The following is an 18,334-nucleotide window of genomic DNA, read 5'->3' as shown; positions in this document are numbered from 1 at the left end:
GAGTAGTTTTGGGTAAAAGCGAAAACAAACATACAAAAACATTTTATTTAACCTAAAAATCTACAACTTTTCAATTTTACCACAGAACATCAATAAAATACTCTGAAAAAAAACATTTAAATTGATTATTTAAAAAAATGTTGTCCTACGTAACGTAGATATTTAATTTTTTTCTATAAAATTTTAATTTCACAAAAAAATCATGTGATAATTAAAAAAATTATCTCCTAAAATTTAATACTAAATGTTTTCCTCCATTAAACTTGGCAAATATTGAATTGTGTCTGCGAAATTTAATCTTTATGATAATGTAATTATCATAAATTAAAAAAAGCTTCATAAATAAAAAAGCGAATAGATATTAATTCCTCTCGTTAAACAAAACATGATTTACGGGCTGCACCACGTTGGTGGTCGGCAAATATTTGCTCCGAGTTTTCCACTCGCTTGCCGATAATCGCGTGACCCTGTCTGCGGCGCGCATCGCCACCAGCTCGACAACGACGGCGGCGGCCGGTTGTCATCCCGGCAGTTTCTATTTAGAAGTCTCAGCTGGCCGGCGGCCGAGCGTCGCCGAAAACTGTGCCAGCGAAGAGCGCGACGCCGACCCGGCCCGGCCTTACCTGAGGTTAGTGTATCATAGTGCCAGAAGTAGTAAAAGTTGCCACTAGATGGCTGAAACTGAAAGTATTTGAATTAATTTGAATTTATTCAAGTTTAAAACTAGGTAAATTCCTTAAAACTCATTATTTTATGTTAAAATAACAAATATTTGGTAAATAAACGGTATCTACTAGTACTTTTATCATGTTTTTAAAGAAATATAAATATTACAGTTTTGACTGTGAAATCGCGCCATCTGACGGACATTTCTCGTACTTTATACTATGATGTTTGCTAGAAAATTATTGTATAACCTCAAAATAACTCAATAACAATTTTATCCACACAAAAATAAGTTTCCACACTCAAATTCAACTCTAAGTAACAAATATTCATATAAATAAATCTGTTGAACCCACAAGTGTTACCCCATTGGGTGACATTTTGACTAACATTAAAACACAGACTTTTTCAACGTGTACTTACCGTACGCGCGTGCAGTAAACGAATTCTCTTCAACATATAGCGCGCAAATAAAAGAAGCGCCCGCTGAGACCGCGCATAACGTCGCAATTCGGGCGCATGCCGACCGCACTCCCCGGCATTGTCTGCGCAAATAAGAAAAAGAGTTCCAGCCAACGACATCGTTTCAAAATTGCAGGAGCGGCGCACGTACCGGCGAAAAATTTCGGAACGCACATTATGCGGGATGCTCGCCGTCGAGCACGAGACCATCGGGTGCTTGCGAATGTACGCGCCAACGAGCATTAGTTGAATTGTTTGATATCGCAAAAATCTACATTCTGTTCAGAGGAACTTGAGGAAACCACTCAAATTTAAAAAATCAACCTAAATTTAGATAGTCTATAAAAGCTTAGAAACTTCACCACCAGAGGGCGCTACAAGTGCTTCATATGTTTTGGTAATTATTTTTCTTTTTGATTTGATATTTACAGTAAAATAACAAAATTTTAATGAAAACAAAAAATAATTTGCAATAAAATTTTATATAGCAAATTAAGTTGTGTATAGAGATGAAATAAATGCGCATTTAATAGGCAACTTTACGATCATTGCAAAGATGTGTAATGATGGTGGACGCGTTGTATGCTGCGGGTTGCGGTTAAGCTCGTTAAACGTACTAACGGTCGTCTAGTACTACGGTCTAGTTCTAGCATGTTCAAACTGTACTTTGGCGAACGTTAGCGTACCGACTGCGGATTTACTGTGTGTCTACATATATAATTTGACTGTGTCGCACTGCATGCCACTCGTAAACCGTTGCTAAAAACTAGCGTTTAAAAAGCGCCAGCGCCATTTCAACTCAAATAACAAATGTGCTGTACATTTTGTTGCAGAACGTGCAAATGACAATCGTGACCAAACTAAAATACCAAAAAACTTTTTTGATTCTAATCATTTATTCATCTTTAAAGTTTAATTTTAAATTTTTGGTTTTATGCAGTGGTTAACAAAGTTAAGACGAAGACAAAAATCTAACACGCGGTTACACCGTCCATAAGCATGCAAATTTTCTTTTTTCTTTTTTTTTATCTTTCAAAACGCGCCTTGAAGAAGCTGCGAACCCTCGGCTGCAACGATATTAGTTTTCGCACAAAGTGCGAAGGAGTTCGGCCCCGGCAAAGGCGAACACAATTACCGATTCATTTATTCGCATCGGATTTGCATACTTTGAGCTTTCAGGTCTTTGGTCTCTCCTCGTCCCTTCTAGGCTCAACTATAATTTGCTTGTTAATCGACGTAGACATCAAAAAATGCGTTTAATTTAAAAGTTATGTTGGTTGCATATTCTGATGCATAACGGGTTGCATATCTGAAGCATGCGCAGTCATGCCTATTACATTAAGCCAGCATAAGATCGTTAGTTTACGCCACGTGACTTCCGCTAACAGGAGCATGGCTGCAACCCAAGAATGCTAATCCGCATGTAAATCCAAGGACTATACACCACCGCCGGCGGTAATGGCGTTACACCGTTGTGTGCATATAAAATGCAGTTTTATCCCGGTGCAAGAAACACAAACGCTTTAAACTCGTGAACAGGTTCATCTCAGCAATAATAATTGTTGCTAATTTGTGCTTCGCATTCAAATTTTTCGTAAACACCGCATAAAAACATAAAAACATAAAAAAAACTAAAACAGCTTTTACTACTACTAAAATAACCTAACAAGTAACCTCTATTAGCTGTGAACACTGTTGTTTCTTGTTGCTCATCTTCGCAATTTGCCCAGCGCAGTTGAAATCGTGGGCGGGGTTCAATGGCGGGTTTAATTAAACCTCAATTAAAATAGACGCGCATTGTGCAGCTTGATGTGATGCCGCCACCTACGCGATGTGTGCAAGCACATGCTTTGCAATATTCTGTACCATTATCAGTTGATACCAGAGGGCGCACACGAGGTTCATCTGTGTGAGTGTGTGTGTGTTGGGTGTTGGGTGGCGTCTCGGTTAGTTTAGCTCGAAAACTCGCGCCTGCCGACTTTGCTGAATTGGCTGAATATCGGATTAGGCGGCGGCGATGGCAAGTTTGCTTCAGCACGCACACCATTCAACCGCATGCAAAACGAGAGGCGGCCGTGGTATAATGGCGTTAGTAATCGACTTGTTTGTGCACGCACAATGGCCGAAAACATTCTAATTCAATTTTGCCAGCGGATAACATTTTAATCATCGCTTACATAAATATCGAAGTAAATATTAATAATTTGGGGATGTCATGCAGTAGCAGTAGATGTAAACCTGGTTGCATAAGCATTATATAGAATTATGTCAACTAGGAAAATAAAAGTTTGGTTATGTTTACATTTAGAGCAAAGAAATAAGAAATTTAAAGTTTCATTTTTATTAGCATTAGAGTATTCCACCAATTTCTTCAAGTTTTACTACTTTTAATTGTTTTAATCACCTTTAACTTAAAAAAAAATAATTTTTACTTTCTTGTTTCTTGGACCTTTTAAAGAAATAAGAAATGGTAATAATGCATTTTAGCGTGAATCTCGGATTCAATTATTTACCTATAATTATGATTGAATTGCTACATTAACTTTCATCCTTTATTTAACACCCTTTAAGCAAAAATTTTCGATATTTTAATTAATATTCTGCTATTCTCGATGGAGACGAATCCAAAAAATCATAGATCATCAAAATCCATCAAACCGTAGTTGAGTTATGAATGTTGTAACTAACACACTATGTTTAATATATACTACCAAGTATATTGAAGATGTAAATTTGGTTGCATAATCGTAATATACACTTCTATCAAATATAAAAATAAAATTTTGGTTATGTTTATATTTACAGATTTAAAACCGTCAAATTAACGATAAATTGTAATTTAACTTTGATCGCATTAGAGTATTACACGAATCCCTTCAAGTTTTATTACTTTTCACCCACGCAGCGTTCGCCAAACAAGTTAAAACACAACGTTCGTAGTTCGCATTCAACCCGATGAATAAATGAATATGAAAACGACGTCCATAACATATTATTCATTTCGCGTATTTTTACGGACTATTAAAATTTTAATGATATGCCCACTCGTGCACTCTCGAATTTCTTTTAATGCGCTCGATAACATTTCCTCCACTCAAGTCAGAACAGATAAAAGTGCTCGACTGAAGAGATTACTTTGTAAGGAATAAGAAAAAAACGCTCATAAAAACGTCGAATCGAATTTATATGCAGAAAAAGCTTGATTTATGACGAATTACACTGCGTAGGTAAAATATTTTTTCTACTTAAATATTTGAAATGTAAAGTAGTACTTTAGGCACGGCCGTGACTAAAGTACCAATTTATAACCTTACATTTCCTAGTATTATGCAAGCGAATTTTTATGATTTGTAATACAAAAATTGAAATTAAAAAACACTAAACGTGGAAACGTGGCTAAAAGTTGTTATACACTCGATTGATTAAACGCTTGCACTTAATCAAACTCGTGACTAAAACTCACGTTTATCCACTTGATACTTAATATACTATAAAAATAATGTGACTTGAAGGAAAATTACAACAATTTCAATTTGTGTGCTATGCAACAAAAACTATAAAACATACTTTATATTACTCGTAAGATGTTCGTTATGCGCGAAATTTTATGCGTGTGTTATTATACATTACGACCGAGGCAACAAGACGAAAAAACCGTCGACGATGTATAAAAGCAGTAGAAAGGAACTCGAAGACTTCACCCCGGCTATAAAACGAATTTGAATGTGAATTATTGCGTAACGTAAATGGATACGAATGGAAAATTGTTAGAGTCGCTTATAAATGTCCGCCATAAAAAAACGTGTGGGAAGGGTGTGCAAATGCAGAGCGCCACGCACAAAAAAAAACATATTCGAATGAGACACTTTTATGCGGTTTTTATGTAAATGCTGATATTGTTAGCCAAACGACGCTGAATTTAATCACTGCCATGCAGATATAAATTAATATATCTACAGTTATTATTATTATTATTATTATGTAATTTACGCGTTGGATGAAATTGCACTCTCTACAAAGTGGATTCCCAATTACTATTTGCAAATACTCACACTTATACGATGCATACGATGTGAATTCAATGACCACGAACATTTGCGATCTGAAAATAGAAAATTAACCAAATTACAAGTTTCGCCAGTTTACATCTGTAGCACAAATTGTTATGTATGTGCTATGATCAAAGCAAAAGCAAAGTTGAATGGTAATTGACTCATCATAAAAATAACCTCAACTAATCGCTATTAACATGGCGGACACAATCTGGAAACTAATATTTTTATTCATTTAGTAGTATTATGTGACTGAATAAATAAATAAATAAGAAAAACAGAAATGTGGCGTTCTGTGTCACTGAATCAGTGTTGCATGTAACGCATGTATGCAGACATCGCTTGGAAAATTGCATTCCGTTAGTTTAAATTAAATTTTATTCGCCGCATATGCTAAACATGCACGGATGCACAGATTTTCATTACAAACTGAACTTTAGGTCGGTAGGCGAGGGAATTCTAACGCTTGAAGTGAAAATTTAGTGCATAGTGTAATACTGTGCAAAATGCGCGCAGAAAAGAACAAAAACGGATTAAAATAGATAAAAGCGCGACACTGCCGCACGAAAAATGAGATTTGGGTTATGTATGTTCGGAATTTGACTTGCGTATAAACAGTGGTGGCCCCTATAAGCAGCAGAATAAACTAAAAACTGTACTGAATTAAGAAAAAGCTAAAAATGTTTTTATTTTATTTTTTAGGGTTTAAATCGTTATTTTTCAATAAATTATTAACAAAATAGCTTTAAATTACTTTGTATATTATATTTTATTTATGTTTAAAGATATTTTCTTTCTAAAATATATTTTTTATGTTGTTATGATGCACAGCATGAGCTAGGCAACTTTATATACACTAAAACATCGTAAACACCCGCCATCTAATGTTTTCCTAATGTTTTACTACATTTTAACATTAAAAATATGAACAATTATAATAAAAACACATTTTAATAAGATCGATTATCAAACTAAAAATCCTAGTTTAAAGTACGTAATAAAACCGAAAGTATAATTTGAATACTAATGAAATTTTTAAATTTTCATAAAAAAAATTAGTGCAATCTTCCAGTTTAACGACGAGGTTAAAACTCATCGACACAATTTTCATCCCCCTAGTGTGCCGGGTAGTTTTAACGCAGTCAAGCGTTTCCGCAGCGATTTTATAAGATTTGCGCGTATAATTATAATTATTATTGAAGCAGCGCAATTTCCCCATGTCATACTAGCTCCACTTTCCGAAGCATGTCCTAGATTATTGCTTTATAATTAATGGTTTCATTATTAATGCGTTAATTAAGTCGTGCGCAAAAAGTGCGCTTTGCTACGGCGATAATTTTCCAACGTTTTCACAATTTTAATAGCCGAAAGCTCGCTCAGCTTAGGTGCTTTACAGTGTGTGCAGTTGCGAAAGGAAATGAAAAGCGTGACTATCCATTGCACAAAGACCTCTAGCAACCAGTAGCTAAAAGAGTATTAAACACATTAAAAACTGACATCATCGAGTTTAACGCTTAATGAATATTACCTTTAATTTTAAAAATTAAGAAATGAAAATGTAAATTTTTTATTTCAAAGTTAATTTGAACATTTTCACTGTATTTCTTATTCGCATTCATGAGTTAAATTATACGAGTATATTGGGACGTCTACCTTTTCAGCAGTAAGTAGTGAAAATTGCGTCGAGTCGTTTGGCGCTTTTCTCAAGTGTGGCGTTTAATGTATTCACTGCCAATTTTCTAATCTCGCCGGCTTTTCATGCAAAACATTGCATTAACATAGTGAAAACTCGCGCAAACAGTTTTACGTTAGGAGAAAACTTTAATAAGCGAAATTTTCTAAACCAACAAACAAATGTATGGCAATAATTGCATCAACATTATGGTGTAGCGAATGTTTAGTGTAACAAATGGAATATAAATTGATGATTAAAACGTAAATTATATTTATTCACGCCAAATATATGCGAGTACAAACGAATTAATCATGCGGTGTGTTTGCGTCGTTTGCGCTTCATCTGATATTGATATTTTATTAGTAAATTATTTAATTTCGTATTGTTTGCTGAAATTAACTCGTGTTTTGTTTGCAGGTTTACATTCAACCGCAATCAAGAGGTGAAGCAGAAGGAGCCCTTTCCAAGGGCCTCGGATAAACGTTTTTTTTTTCTGTTTTTTTTTTCCTTTAAAATTTTTTTTCTTCATAGAAGTGAATTTTTCTTTTTATATGTAAGTATAAAATAATTATTTTACTTGACTGAAAATGATGATGGTTTTTTTGGGAAGTGTATCTGTTCTGACTAAAATCCGAAAATAACTATTATGTAGGTAGTGCACGATTTTGTTTCCGCGTTCTTTGCAACATTCAAAATGCACGTTCAAAGGACGTCGGAATATATTTATTACGCTTCGTACTTGCTATCTGCAAACAACTTCATCATTTGTCATTCGCACTTTGCGAAACCAGGTCGCTGAAAATTTAATGTAATGTTATGAATTTCGAAATAAACAAAACTAATTGAAGTAGTAATGGTTTACTACATGCAACAAGACAGGGTTCAAATTAGAAGTACTTCAGGATTGGACATAAATATAAATATCCAGAAAATAATAAGTTTTAGACTTTTCAAGCGCGTAAGCAGCAAAAATGAGCTTCGTAGCGCCATCTCGGTTTAAATTATATAACTATTACTATGTTATACTTAAATATGCTGTTTTACACCCTAAAAACTTAATATTTCACTACAAAAAGTTGTTTATGATATTTTTCAAGGTCTCATCTATCTCTATACAAAAATTTGAAAAAATTGGTTGAGTGGATTAAAAGTTATAACGAATCAAACACACAACAATACGTAAGTTACAATATTGCTAATAGGCAAACACATATACACCCTTTTTTCTCTATTGTAATAGCTGTATACTTGGTTGCATCCCTAAAAAGCACCTCAATGTAAATTATTATGCTCGATAATAATATCAAAACTCAAACAATGATTAATTAAACAAAAATAAGTATTCTCCTTGAAACAAAATTCATTAATAATCTCCTATTTATATTTTGCAACAAACTCTAAAACATTTCTAAAGAAACTAGCGTTTTTCGCAATAAAAAGATTTTTAATATGCTCCATAAATGTTAGTTTCAAAAAGTATATGATAACGGCAGCGGCTATCGTGCGCTCGAATTCTCTCCGCGCTGGCGCATTGTAAAGCGTCTCTGCTTAATGGCTTTCTCGGCGTGTTTTGCACGCGACTCTTCTTTTTAATCCTGTGCGCGCATCTCGTCGCGAACTTGAAAGTCCATTGAACGTGCCCGCAAGTCTCAAACGCTTTGTGCGCGCCTCGATAAAAAGCGCATTGTCTACTCTGTTAACGCCATTAGATACCGAGACGAGACAAAAACGTACATATTCTTTAATTACCTCACACTGTACTGTGTACAGTGCCAGGGCACGCACCAAACGCAAAGCATAGTATTATTTAGTATAACGGACAAAATGGATGTTTGCTACTCTTTCACGCTAAAACCACTGAATATTTTTTGATGAATTTTGGTATAGAGATAGATTAGACCATGGAGAATGACATAGACTACTTTTTATTTAAAAAAATTCTTTAAAACGTGAAAAACAGAAGCCAAAAGTTAAAAATCACAAAAAAAGATTTTTTCAAAACTAATTTTTATATTCTTTGATTTTTTCAAAAAACGTGATAAAAATAAATTTATATTAGAAAAATATAAGAAATATTCGAGTGCATATTGAACATTTGTGTAATATGATCGATAGGAAGGGCAGTTTACTGAAAAGATCAGAAAAATTGAAAACCGGCTGCTGATGAATGCACGAATGGTCAAGGGGCTTGTCGAAAAGGACGAAAAAGAAAAACGGCCGGATGACCACGGATGAAGCGTGACGGGATTGCGAATGTGCGCGAGTGTTGCGAAAAGTTTTCGGCGTGAAGACGTCCGGTGCGCGTCCGGTCCTCGGAGACCCTCAGGTTATAATTATCACTTTGACGCAACAAAATGAAAGTCTACTTCGGGGACACAACTTCTTTGATGCGCATTCGTGCTTCGCATGCTATTTTCATCAATTTTATTATCGTTTAAAAATTTAATTTTCCAATATTGGAATTAATCATTGTTAATAATTAAGTTTCGTTCGCAATTTAATAAAAATTAGCTTAATATTGAAAACAGAAGAAATTTAAAACTTATAAGCGCATTTAGCGCCATCTAGGTTCAAATTATGTTACTAAAACTATTGATAAATGTTCATATCAACTTTCAACCCTTATTTAACGTCTTTCCAGTAAATTTTTTGCAATAAAAAGTAGCCTATTACCTTTTCCATGATCTAAACTATATTTATACTAAAATTTATCAAAATTGCCTAAGTAGTTCCTACTTGAAAGCGTCACAAACAAACAATTAAACATCAATTCGATTTTATAACCACTAACCACTAGTTAGAATAAATCCAAATTGCTTATTAAGACTACATAAACCTTTGTTTATTTTTTCCTCACAAAACTTTTCCAATACCGCCCGCCATTAGTTTCAAAGCGTTTTATTTATTTTGGTAATTGGGTCGCGACTCCCAACCGGCAATTTGAGTGGATGCGGAATTCTGTAGTTTTATAAATAGTGTTGTTCCCATGCAAACTGCAAACTCCTGTTTTCCTCACGGTGCTCTCACGACGTTTATAATGTATATAACCTGTTATAACTTTTTTTCTCTCCTGGGCGTAAATGTAAATGTAAATGAAATGTTTTCCGACTAGTATCGAAAGTCGTGAAAGTTATTTAATATAAAAATAGCGTGATTTATGCAGCTCTAAGTTATTGCGCTTGAATAAGCACGTATAATGAATATCATTCTCTCCACAAGTGGCTAAAAATACCAACTTACACGAAAATGTCGTGTCATTAATGCTTCCTACGTGCGGGCCACAACGTATCGCATGCACCTTGTCACTCAATCAGAATACACTTAAGGAAATAATCCTGTAAATATAGTCGATTTATTTACCTATGTTTCTAACATAACCTGTAAAAATATTTTTAGGTTATTTTGGTTTTTGAGGTTATATCAACCTGCGTTTCTATGTTATTAGTCGTTTTCCCCTGATATGTAATTTTTGCGAACAAACGAGCAATCAGTGTTTGGTGCTTGATCAATGGCCGCCGTTAAAAAATACAGAAATAATAAAATTGTATAAAACTCGCAGCGATAACATCGATTCCGCTTCGAATTCGCTTCGATTCAATGCCCACGACGGGCAGAATCGGCGGTTGTTTGCTGTTTTTAAAATTGTTTGTAATTAATTTACGCCGTGGCGGCGTTAATTAAATTGGAACTGGAAGGGAGCGGGGCTAACAGCGTGCAGCATTTTTTGTGCTCCTGTAGAGATTTCTAAATGCGGTAGCAATTTGCGTCCTTTGTGCGCTCGCTGTTTTTCCGTTCACGTCTTTTGTGCGAACAAGAATTTACAGTAATGTTCGAACATACTAGTTAATGTTTCCGATGCAATTCCAACTTTGCGCAACAAAATCAAAGCGTTTTATCGGCGAAACATGCATTTTTCTACATAAACAACAATATTTCATGGTTTTATTCGTGTTTTTTCACGATTGTATTGAATTAACCTCAAAATTTACTTGTAGAAATATATTTTGCTCAAACTTTCACTTTTTACCAGGAGAGGGCGACACTAAAAAGCTATTTTACATTAATAACCTATAAATTTTGCAATTTTAATGCATTTTTCTACATAAATAATAATATTTCATGATTTTATTAGAATTTTTCACATTTTTTTCAAAAGTAACCTCAAAGGTTACTTGTAAAACCATATTTTACTAAAACTTTCACTTTTTGCCGTAAGAGGGCGACACTAAAAAGCTATTTAGCATTAAAAACCAATAAAATTTTTGAATTTTTTAAAATTAACCTCAAAATTTACTTGTAAAACATCTTTAACTAAAGCTTTTACTTTTGACAATGAGAGGGCGACACTAAACAACATTTTAATCACAATAACCTATACAATTACACAAACCTCTATAAAAATAAAACTAGTCCAAGAACAAATAAAAGAAACACGTCCTTTGGAATAAAATGAAAGGATTTGATATAATCCACATTGCGCAAAAGTTCATCCTTCGATTAAAATACACTTTGGCGAATTTATGCCACGCACTTGTCTTAACAAAGTGTAAAAATAAAACGTGACCGTGAATAGCGCTTTTTCCGCGCGTATTTCGGACGCATTTCTCGATTTAGCAAAAACCGCAGACAGACTTAACGCAGAAAAAAAACACGGAAAAAATATCCACGCGCAGGCGAAAAAAATACACCACAATGCTTTGCGTTCAATTCGCACGCAGGAAAAAATTAACCCGACGAACAAACAAATTGTTTGTCCAACGAACCAACGAAGTGATGAACCGCGTATTCTAAAAACAAACACATTCACACAATGCGCCCCGAAATGCATTCGGATTTCAGAATTTCCACAAAACCAATACGCTTTTTAATACATATTTCAGTTTTAGCGTAGGTTGCAAAAAACAGTTTCATTTTCTAGAAAACGTAAAACTTGCCAAATTTATTATTCATCATTCCGTAGGTGTAAAATGTGTGATAAAGCGTGCGTTTCATTCGTTGAATGTAAAATTCAAGATGGCGGATGTGTCGATATCCGTGATACAAGCAGGTATACACTCACGTGATGCTTGTGTGCGTGAAATTCAGTACAGTGCGCGTATTTTAAAATAGCAACCGCGATATAAGCGTCGGCGTCGTTAGCGTCGCGACGAGCCGCGGCGAGCGTGTACCGAAAACGCATCTCGAGCGTGCGTTAGTCGCGCACACACGGTACCGGCATTGATATGCGCGCCCATCTCAAAATCAACACCGAATCTCAAATCGCATCCTGACTATTCTCCAGTCAGACACCATTCAAGTATTATTTTCTACTGCGATAAGTCACAGAGTGCAAGTCAAGTGACAGGACTGAAGAAAAAGTGTAAGTCGTATTTTTAATTCACCTTTACGCCTAGATGCGCGTATTCCGCGCGTGCCGTTCGTGGAGAAAAAACACACGCGCACACAACACGCATGGAAGGTCTTAATTTAGTTTTCGGTGACGCAGAGCACGCTCAGCAAGAGGCGTTAATTTTAGTCGCGTTGAGAATGGCACATTTCGAAATGCCGGTTTTGTTTCGCTTATAATCGAATGTAACCAAACACCGTTTTATCTTCAAAAGTATCCGTTGATAAAATAAAAGTGTATTATTCTTTCAGTGAAAACACGCCGAAGTCAAGATGGAGCAGTTTGAACAACTGTTAACCTGCGCCATATGTCTGGACAGATACAGAAATCCAAAATTGCTGCCATGTCAGCACAGCTTCTGCATGGAGCCGTGCATGGACGGGCTCGCGGACTACGTGCGACGTCAGGTAATCTTAGAGCAGGACGCATATCGCATCATCGACCAAAAATATTCACGCGGGGCCGAACTTTCCGATCGGCCGGCCGGCCGGCCTACGCAAATATTTTTATATCAAAAATGCTACTGAACCCGCTCACATCTGAACAAATAACGCTCGCTTTATACAAATATATTAATGAATACGATTTATCGCTTGTAGTTTGCCTTATTGCCAAATCGCGTGTGCCGAGAGTAATAAAATATATTTTTGGACGTCCTTTACGCATCTCCCGCAGGTCAAATGTCCCGAATGCCGTGCAGAGCATCGCATCCCATACCAGGGGATTCAGGCGTTTCCAACCAATGTCACCCTTCAGCGATTCCTGGAGCTACACATCGAGATCACCGGCGAATTACCGGATCCCACCAGCGGGCAGATTATGGAACGATGCAATGTCTGCTCGGAGAAATCCTATTGCAGCCCATGCTCCCACTGCGAGAAGAAGATCTGTGAAGAATGTAAAGGTGCTCATATGGATATCCTACGCAGGGAAATTGTTAGGATCAACAATCAAATCCGACGTGGTATTCATCGCTTGCAGGATGCACTCTCGATGGTCGAGAAGAACGCGCAGAGCATTCAGACGAACAGCTTGTCTGTTTCCGAGGAAGTGGAGGAGATCTACAGACGTCTCTCCAAAGCGGTCAAGGATCGCACCGAGCACTTGCGCGGCGAGTTGGATCGTTACATGTCCACCGAAGTGCGCACGCTGACGACTCTGAAGGACAACTTGGAGCAGGAAATCTCCAACATCATCAGCAACTGCGACCTCGCCGACAAGCACTTTAACGAGAACGTGCCTTGGGATGACTGCGAGTTGATGGACGCCAAGGAGATCTTCTTGAAGACTGTTGATTTCATTAGGAACTTTGAGTATGAGAATTCGGATTACAGCCGAAAAGTTAGGTTAGTCCTGGCGCATGATCCCAATCAGCTGGTTTTACACGTGGCAGGTTATGGGGATTTGAATATTACCAATCCGAGTAATCCCTTTGGACAGGGTACCGCTCTGCAGGTGCCTGGAGGTCCTGGTTTGATGAGATCCAAGAGTGATCATCGTTTAGCGTCGCAATTTAGGCAACAAGAGGAACGTCAAGGGTATTACGATGGAGAGGAACCTCCATTAGCAGGAAGGAAGTTTGGGGAGCGTCATACCAAGACCACAACTGGTGGAGATAGGTATACAGATCGTTATGGTCGTGGTGGTACTGAATACGGAGAAGATTATGAAGAATCTTCAAGGCCACCTAGGTCTAGATATCGCAGCAGGTACAACCGCCATGGAGATAATGATTCTGACACTGAACAGACCAGTAGGGTACGATTCAATGAGCAACAACATAAAGAACGGGAACGTGTCCTTGACACAGAAGACGTTGCTAAAGGACCACTTAGTGGTATTACACGTCTGGCGGACTCACCGAGAGTCATGAAGAAATTAATTGAATCTGAAAGTGGTGGGGGTAAGAAAAAGGAAAAAGAGGTACCATCAGTACAACCACCTCAACCTAAAGTGGTACCCAAACGACCACCACCACCAGCTAATCGCCAGCAAAGCGAGGAGGATGAAATCGCTAAAATCAAAAAACAGAATAAAGGCGCAACCACCTCCACTGAAACCGAACCGCCTGCAACTGTCACTAGACAAACCTCTAGGCGTGAAGAGGAGGAAAGACCAACGCATGCCGCGAGCAGAAAGACACCGGCACCCGCCGAGGTGAGTCCCGATGAATAAATCTACTTCTACACATACAGTACCTGATTTAGAGTTATCAGATCTTTTTCTAAAAAAACTCTTACATCGACAAAAAAAAACACAAAAAATATCTAGTGACGTAGCTTTAAAAACCATATAAAAACACAAAAAACACCAAAAAAATTACTTAATAATTACACACTGTCTGTGGCATGTTCCGAAACAAATACCAGAACAACGATACAACAACAAGTTGAAACGACTCCTTCCGTTTGTGTTATAACGTGTGTGTTGGTGTGCACCTGTAATTGTGAATGCTCTCTGTAACTATCAATGTCGGTCCAGCATGATGACCAATGTCATGGACTATTGTTACCTTTGTCACATATTTGCCTGAAAGTAAACCAGCGGAAAACTTAAGGGATACAGTTTTTTTGGGTTCATCATTTTTGTGCATCTCAATTTTACATGCGACGATAAAACTAGATCTACTAATCCTTTAACAATTCATTTTCATTTCTTTACTAATATCAAAACTAATCAGATAAAAATGGACGATGTAAAACCGATTTTTGTCGTTGTATCGGTGTGAATTTTTGTTTGTGGAGCATGCCATCAGACGCACCTATTGTTGTTTCGTGACAGTGTTAAGTGTCCGTGTCCCTTAATCACTTTCCGCTTGTTTATTTTCCTGTAGGCGACCACGAGTGCCGAAGACGAGTCGGACGAATCAACATCCGCGCCCCAGCAGCGCAAGACGCCGGTGAAACCGTCGGTGGCGTCCGCGCAAACCGCGACCACACGTCGCACATCCGCGGAACCTAAAAAAGCCACACGTTCAACCAGTTCGGATTCATCAACATCGAGCGAGTCTAGTGGTTCGGCAGTGCGTAATACCGGCGCGGCGTACACCGCTGAAGAGGTAAAGCAGAAGTATTTGGCGCGCGGTAGCGTTGACCATAGTGGCGACGCTCCCTCGCGCACCCGCCAGTCCTCGACGGGGTCCAACAGCGGTAAGGACAAACCCTTCCAGAGTCGCTTCTTGCAGAACAAAACCACACCCACCCCACCACCAGCCAGTACCAAAGAGGAGGAGACCGAGACCAGCAGTGAGGAGGAGACTTCTTCCGACAGTGAATCCGAAGAGTCCACACCGAAAGTCGAGCCCAAAGAACCACCAAAGAGTGATATTGCGCCGTTGTTAGCGCGGAGTCAACTAGCGCGTGACAACAGCACTGACTCGTCGCGCAAGCCCACGACAACAACAACAACCACCAGGGATGACACCACCGGGTATGGACGGTCAAGATATAGTACTAAGGAAGACCCACCAATTAACAAATATTCGACACACAGCACACGCACACGCCCCACATACGAAGATGACACTCCTAAGTACGGCTACACCAGTCGCTTCCTCAACAAGAGCAAGAGCACCGCCGCGGTGGCCCCCGAAGAAGACGACTCCAAGTACCATTCTTCCTTCGATGATGACAGCAAGTATCCAACGAGTCGCAGTCGTTATATGGCGATGAAAGAACGCCGGCAGAGGTTGGCGCGGAGCAAGTCCAGTCATAATTTCGACGATGATGATACCGAGGAGCAATTGTCGCCGACGTCGACAAATCCGAGCGCTTATCTCGCCTCGAGGGGATACGGATCGGCGTCGTCATCGGCAATGAACGATCTGGCGCGCAGCCGATCCTCGCACGCGCTTAAATCCAGAGAGAGCTCGCCCGAACGCCCATCGCCCGGTACCGAGAAGGATGGCGCGGCGCTCAGCTCCTGGGCGCGATACTTGAAGAACAAATACGGTAATCGCGCCACTGGTAAGGACAAGGATGGCGGAAGTGCAACGCCTTCGTCTGCGAGCAGTTCCGCTGCCGCAAGGCGGCTATCACTCGGCTTGCCTCTGCGGTCGTCGACGGAAATGGGAAGCTCCGATGACGATTCAAAAAACATGCAAGGCTCCCCCACTACCCCTACAGCAGCTACAGTAGCGGCAGCAGCCGGTGAGTGCTACTTCTCATCTGATTTACTCTTCGCTCTGCTTTTCCTCACGTTGTTTTCCATGTCAAACATTGCTTCGTTTTTGTTTTCTTCGTAAATTCTGATTTTAAGCATTGCACCATCACTGGACGACTGTAGAAGTCATACCAATTCTATAGTCGCATTCCTCCGGTCCTAAATTAAACTCTTCGACCGTTGTTTGAATAGTTTACAGGTCATAACCTCAATATTATTTAAATGGCGGACGATACATATTATTAGTTAACCTTAAAACCTTAGCAGTTAAAACCTTGCACTTAATTGATATCCTCTTGTGTGTGTGTGCTTGATGCCGTTTTAGGTATCGCGGTGGCAACAGCAGGTACTTCCCCTAGAAGCCAGTACCTGCAGAAAGGCCGCAAGCTGTTTGAGATAGGGAGTCGGGGGAGCGAAGCCGGATGCTTCACGTGGCCGCGCGGCGTCGCCGTCGGCCCGGACAACACCATCGTCATCGCAGACTCGTCGAATCATCGCGTGCAGGTGTTCGACGCCAGCGGCAAGTTCCTCAAGGAGTTTGGGACGTACGGCAACGGCGAGGGTGAGTTCGATTGCCTCGCCGGCGTCGCCGTCAATCGCATCGGTCAGTTCATTATCGCCGATCGATACAATCATAGGATACAAGTGAGTGTAACACATCATCGCATTTACATATCATCAATATGCATGTATTTTCAGGTATTCGATCCTTCTGGGAGGTTTTTGAGATCGTTTGGTAGTCAGGGTTCGTCGGACGGGCGATTTAATTATCCCTGGGGTATTACCACGGACGCGCTAGGTTTTATTTATGTTTGTGATAAGGAGAACCATCGAGTTCAAGTAAGTAAAATTTTTTTTGACATTTTAATAGTGAATATAAAGTTTTGACTATTCACCGCTTGAGGTCGCTGACAATGCAATAATTTTAACTCCAAACCTGTAATTTTTCCTTTGTAGGTTTTCCAATCGGATGGAACATTTGTCGGTAAATTCGGCACAATGGGCAACAAGCAAGGACAGCTCGAACATCCCCAGTACATCGCCGTATCGAATACGAATCGTGTGGTTGTATCAGATTGCAATAATCATCGCGTGCAGATCTTCGACGTAAACGGACGTGTGCTGTCTGCGTTTGGCAGCGAGGGATCAGCCGAAGGACAATTTAAATTCCCCAGGTATTGTGTCCACACATTAAATCAATCCCCTAAAGGTCGAGCGATAAAAATACCGAAATCGATGAGTTTCTAATCTACATCAACATCACGTGTAACATTTTCATGCGCATCGTCCGCACGTGCCAATCGTGTAATAGACACTGGCGGACATATTCATCATCAAACGCCCACACGCGAGTTGTTATTAATATACTGATAATAAATCCCATGTGGCTGTTACAGAGGCGTTGCAGTTGACGATCAAGGTTACATATGCGTAGCTGATTCCGGGAACAACCGCATACAGATATTCCACCCGGACGGCACGTTCCTGAAGGAGTTCGGTTGCTGGGGAACGCGCGACGGCGAATTCAAGGGATTAGAAGGCGTCGCGATCGCATCGAACGGCAACATTCTCGTCTGCGATCGTGAGAACCATCGAATTCAGGTGTTTTGAAAAAATGGGTTCTCGTTTTATTTGTATTATTCTCTATTCTTTGACGATACGATTGTAAATTTTGTATATGCAAAACGATGTAAACGAAACGGAACGTCATGGTTACTATTACGCAATACTTTGAAAACTGTACTAATTTTGTGGATGATTATTTGATTAATAATTTCGCTCATTTGTCAATGTGTGTTACCATTTTGTTATAGTTGCAATGAATTTACGAGAGGTATAATACTTTAATACGTGTATATTAAACAATTTCTACTTCCAACCAACAATGTGATTTATTACTAATTTTCCGCCATGAATTGATACACCTAGCGA

General features: G+C 38.9%; 1 protein-coding gene across 4 annotated transcripts; it reads left to right on the top strand.

The window, feature by feature from the left end:
• Window positions 1-7,272: 7,272 nt before the first annotated feature.
• Window positions 7,273-18,288, top strand: LOC135798241 (RING finger protein nhl-1-like). 4 transcript variants are annotated; one of them, XM_065311018.1, is made up of 9 exons: window positions 12,038-12,214; window positions 12,493-12,648; window positions 12,917-14,398; window positions 15,075-15,299; window positions 15,426-16,389; window positions 16,728-17,047; window positions 17,102-17,242; window positions 17,360-17,577; window positions 17,800-18,288. In XM_065311018.1, exons 2-9 carry the CDS (start codon window positions 12,514-12,516, stop codon window positions 18,011-18,013), a joined length of 3,699 nt encoding a protein of 1,232 aa, XP_065167090.1. In that variant the 5' UTR covers window positions 12,038-12,214; window positions 12,493-12,513; the 3' UTR covers window positions 18,014-18,288. The 4 variants fall into 4 exon arrangements, with proteins under 4 accessions (XP_065167088.1, XP_065167090.1, XP_065167089.1 ...); XM_065311017.1 differs by having other exon boundaries at window positions 15,075-15,670; window positions 15,734-16,389; XM_065311016.1 differs by lacking the exon at window positions 12,038-12,214 and adding an exon at window positions 7,273-7,408 and having other exon boundaries at window positions 15,075-16,389.
• Window positions 18,289-18,334: the final 46 nt, after the last annotated feature.

This window comes from Atheta coriaria, unplaced genomic scaffold (genome assembly GCF_025399875.1).
Source record: "Atheta coriaria isolate IRGN ID8LTWV9N9 unplaced genomic scaffold, Caltech_Dcor_3.1 hic_scaffold_9_pilon, whole genome shotgun sequence".
Classification (NCBI taxonomy): Eukaryota; Metazoa; Arthropoda; class Insecta; order Coleoptera; family Staphylinidae; genus Dalotia; species Dalotia coriaria.
The sequence above is the reverse complement of the archived record's forward strand: the minus strand, read 5'-3'. Positions and strand labels throughout refer to the sequence as shown.

Bases quoted from the DNA above. Each gene is read 5' to 3' on its own strand.
- LOC135798241 (XM_065311016.1), top strand. From the start codon at position 12,514: ATGGAGCAGTTTGAACAACTGTTAACCTGCGCCATATGTCTGGACAGA. The intron at 16,390-16,727 runs GTGAGTGCTACT...ATGCCGTTTTAG, and splicing joins TACAGTAGCGGCAGCAGCCG to GTATCGCGGTGGCAACAGCA. The intron at 17,578-17,799 runs GTATTGTGTCCA...TGGCTGTTACAG, and splicing joins GGACAATTTAAATTCCCCAG to AGGCGTTGCAGTTGACGATC.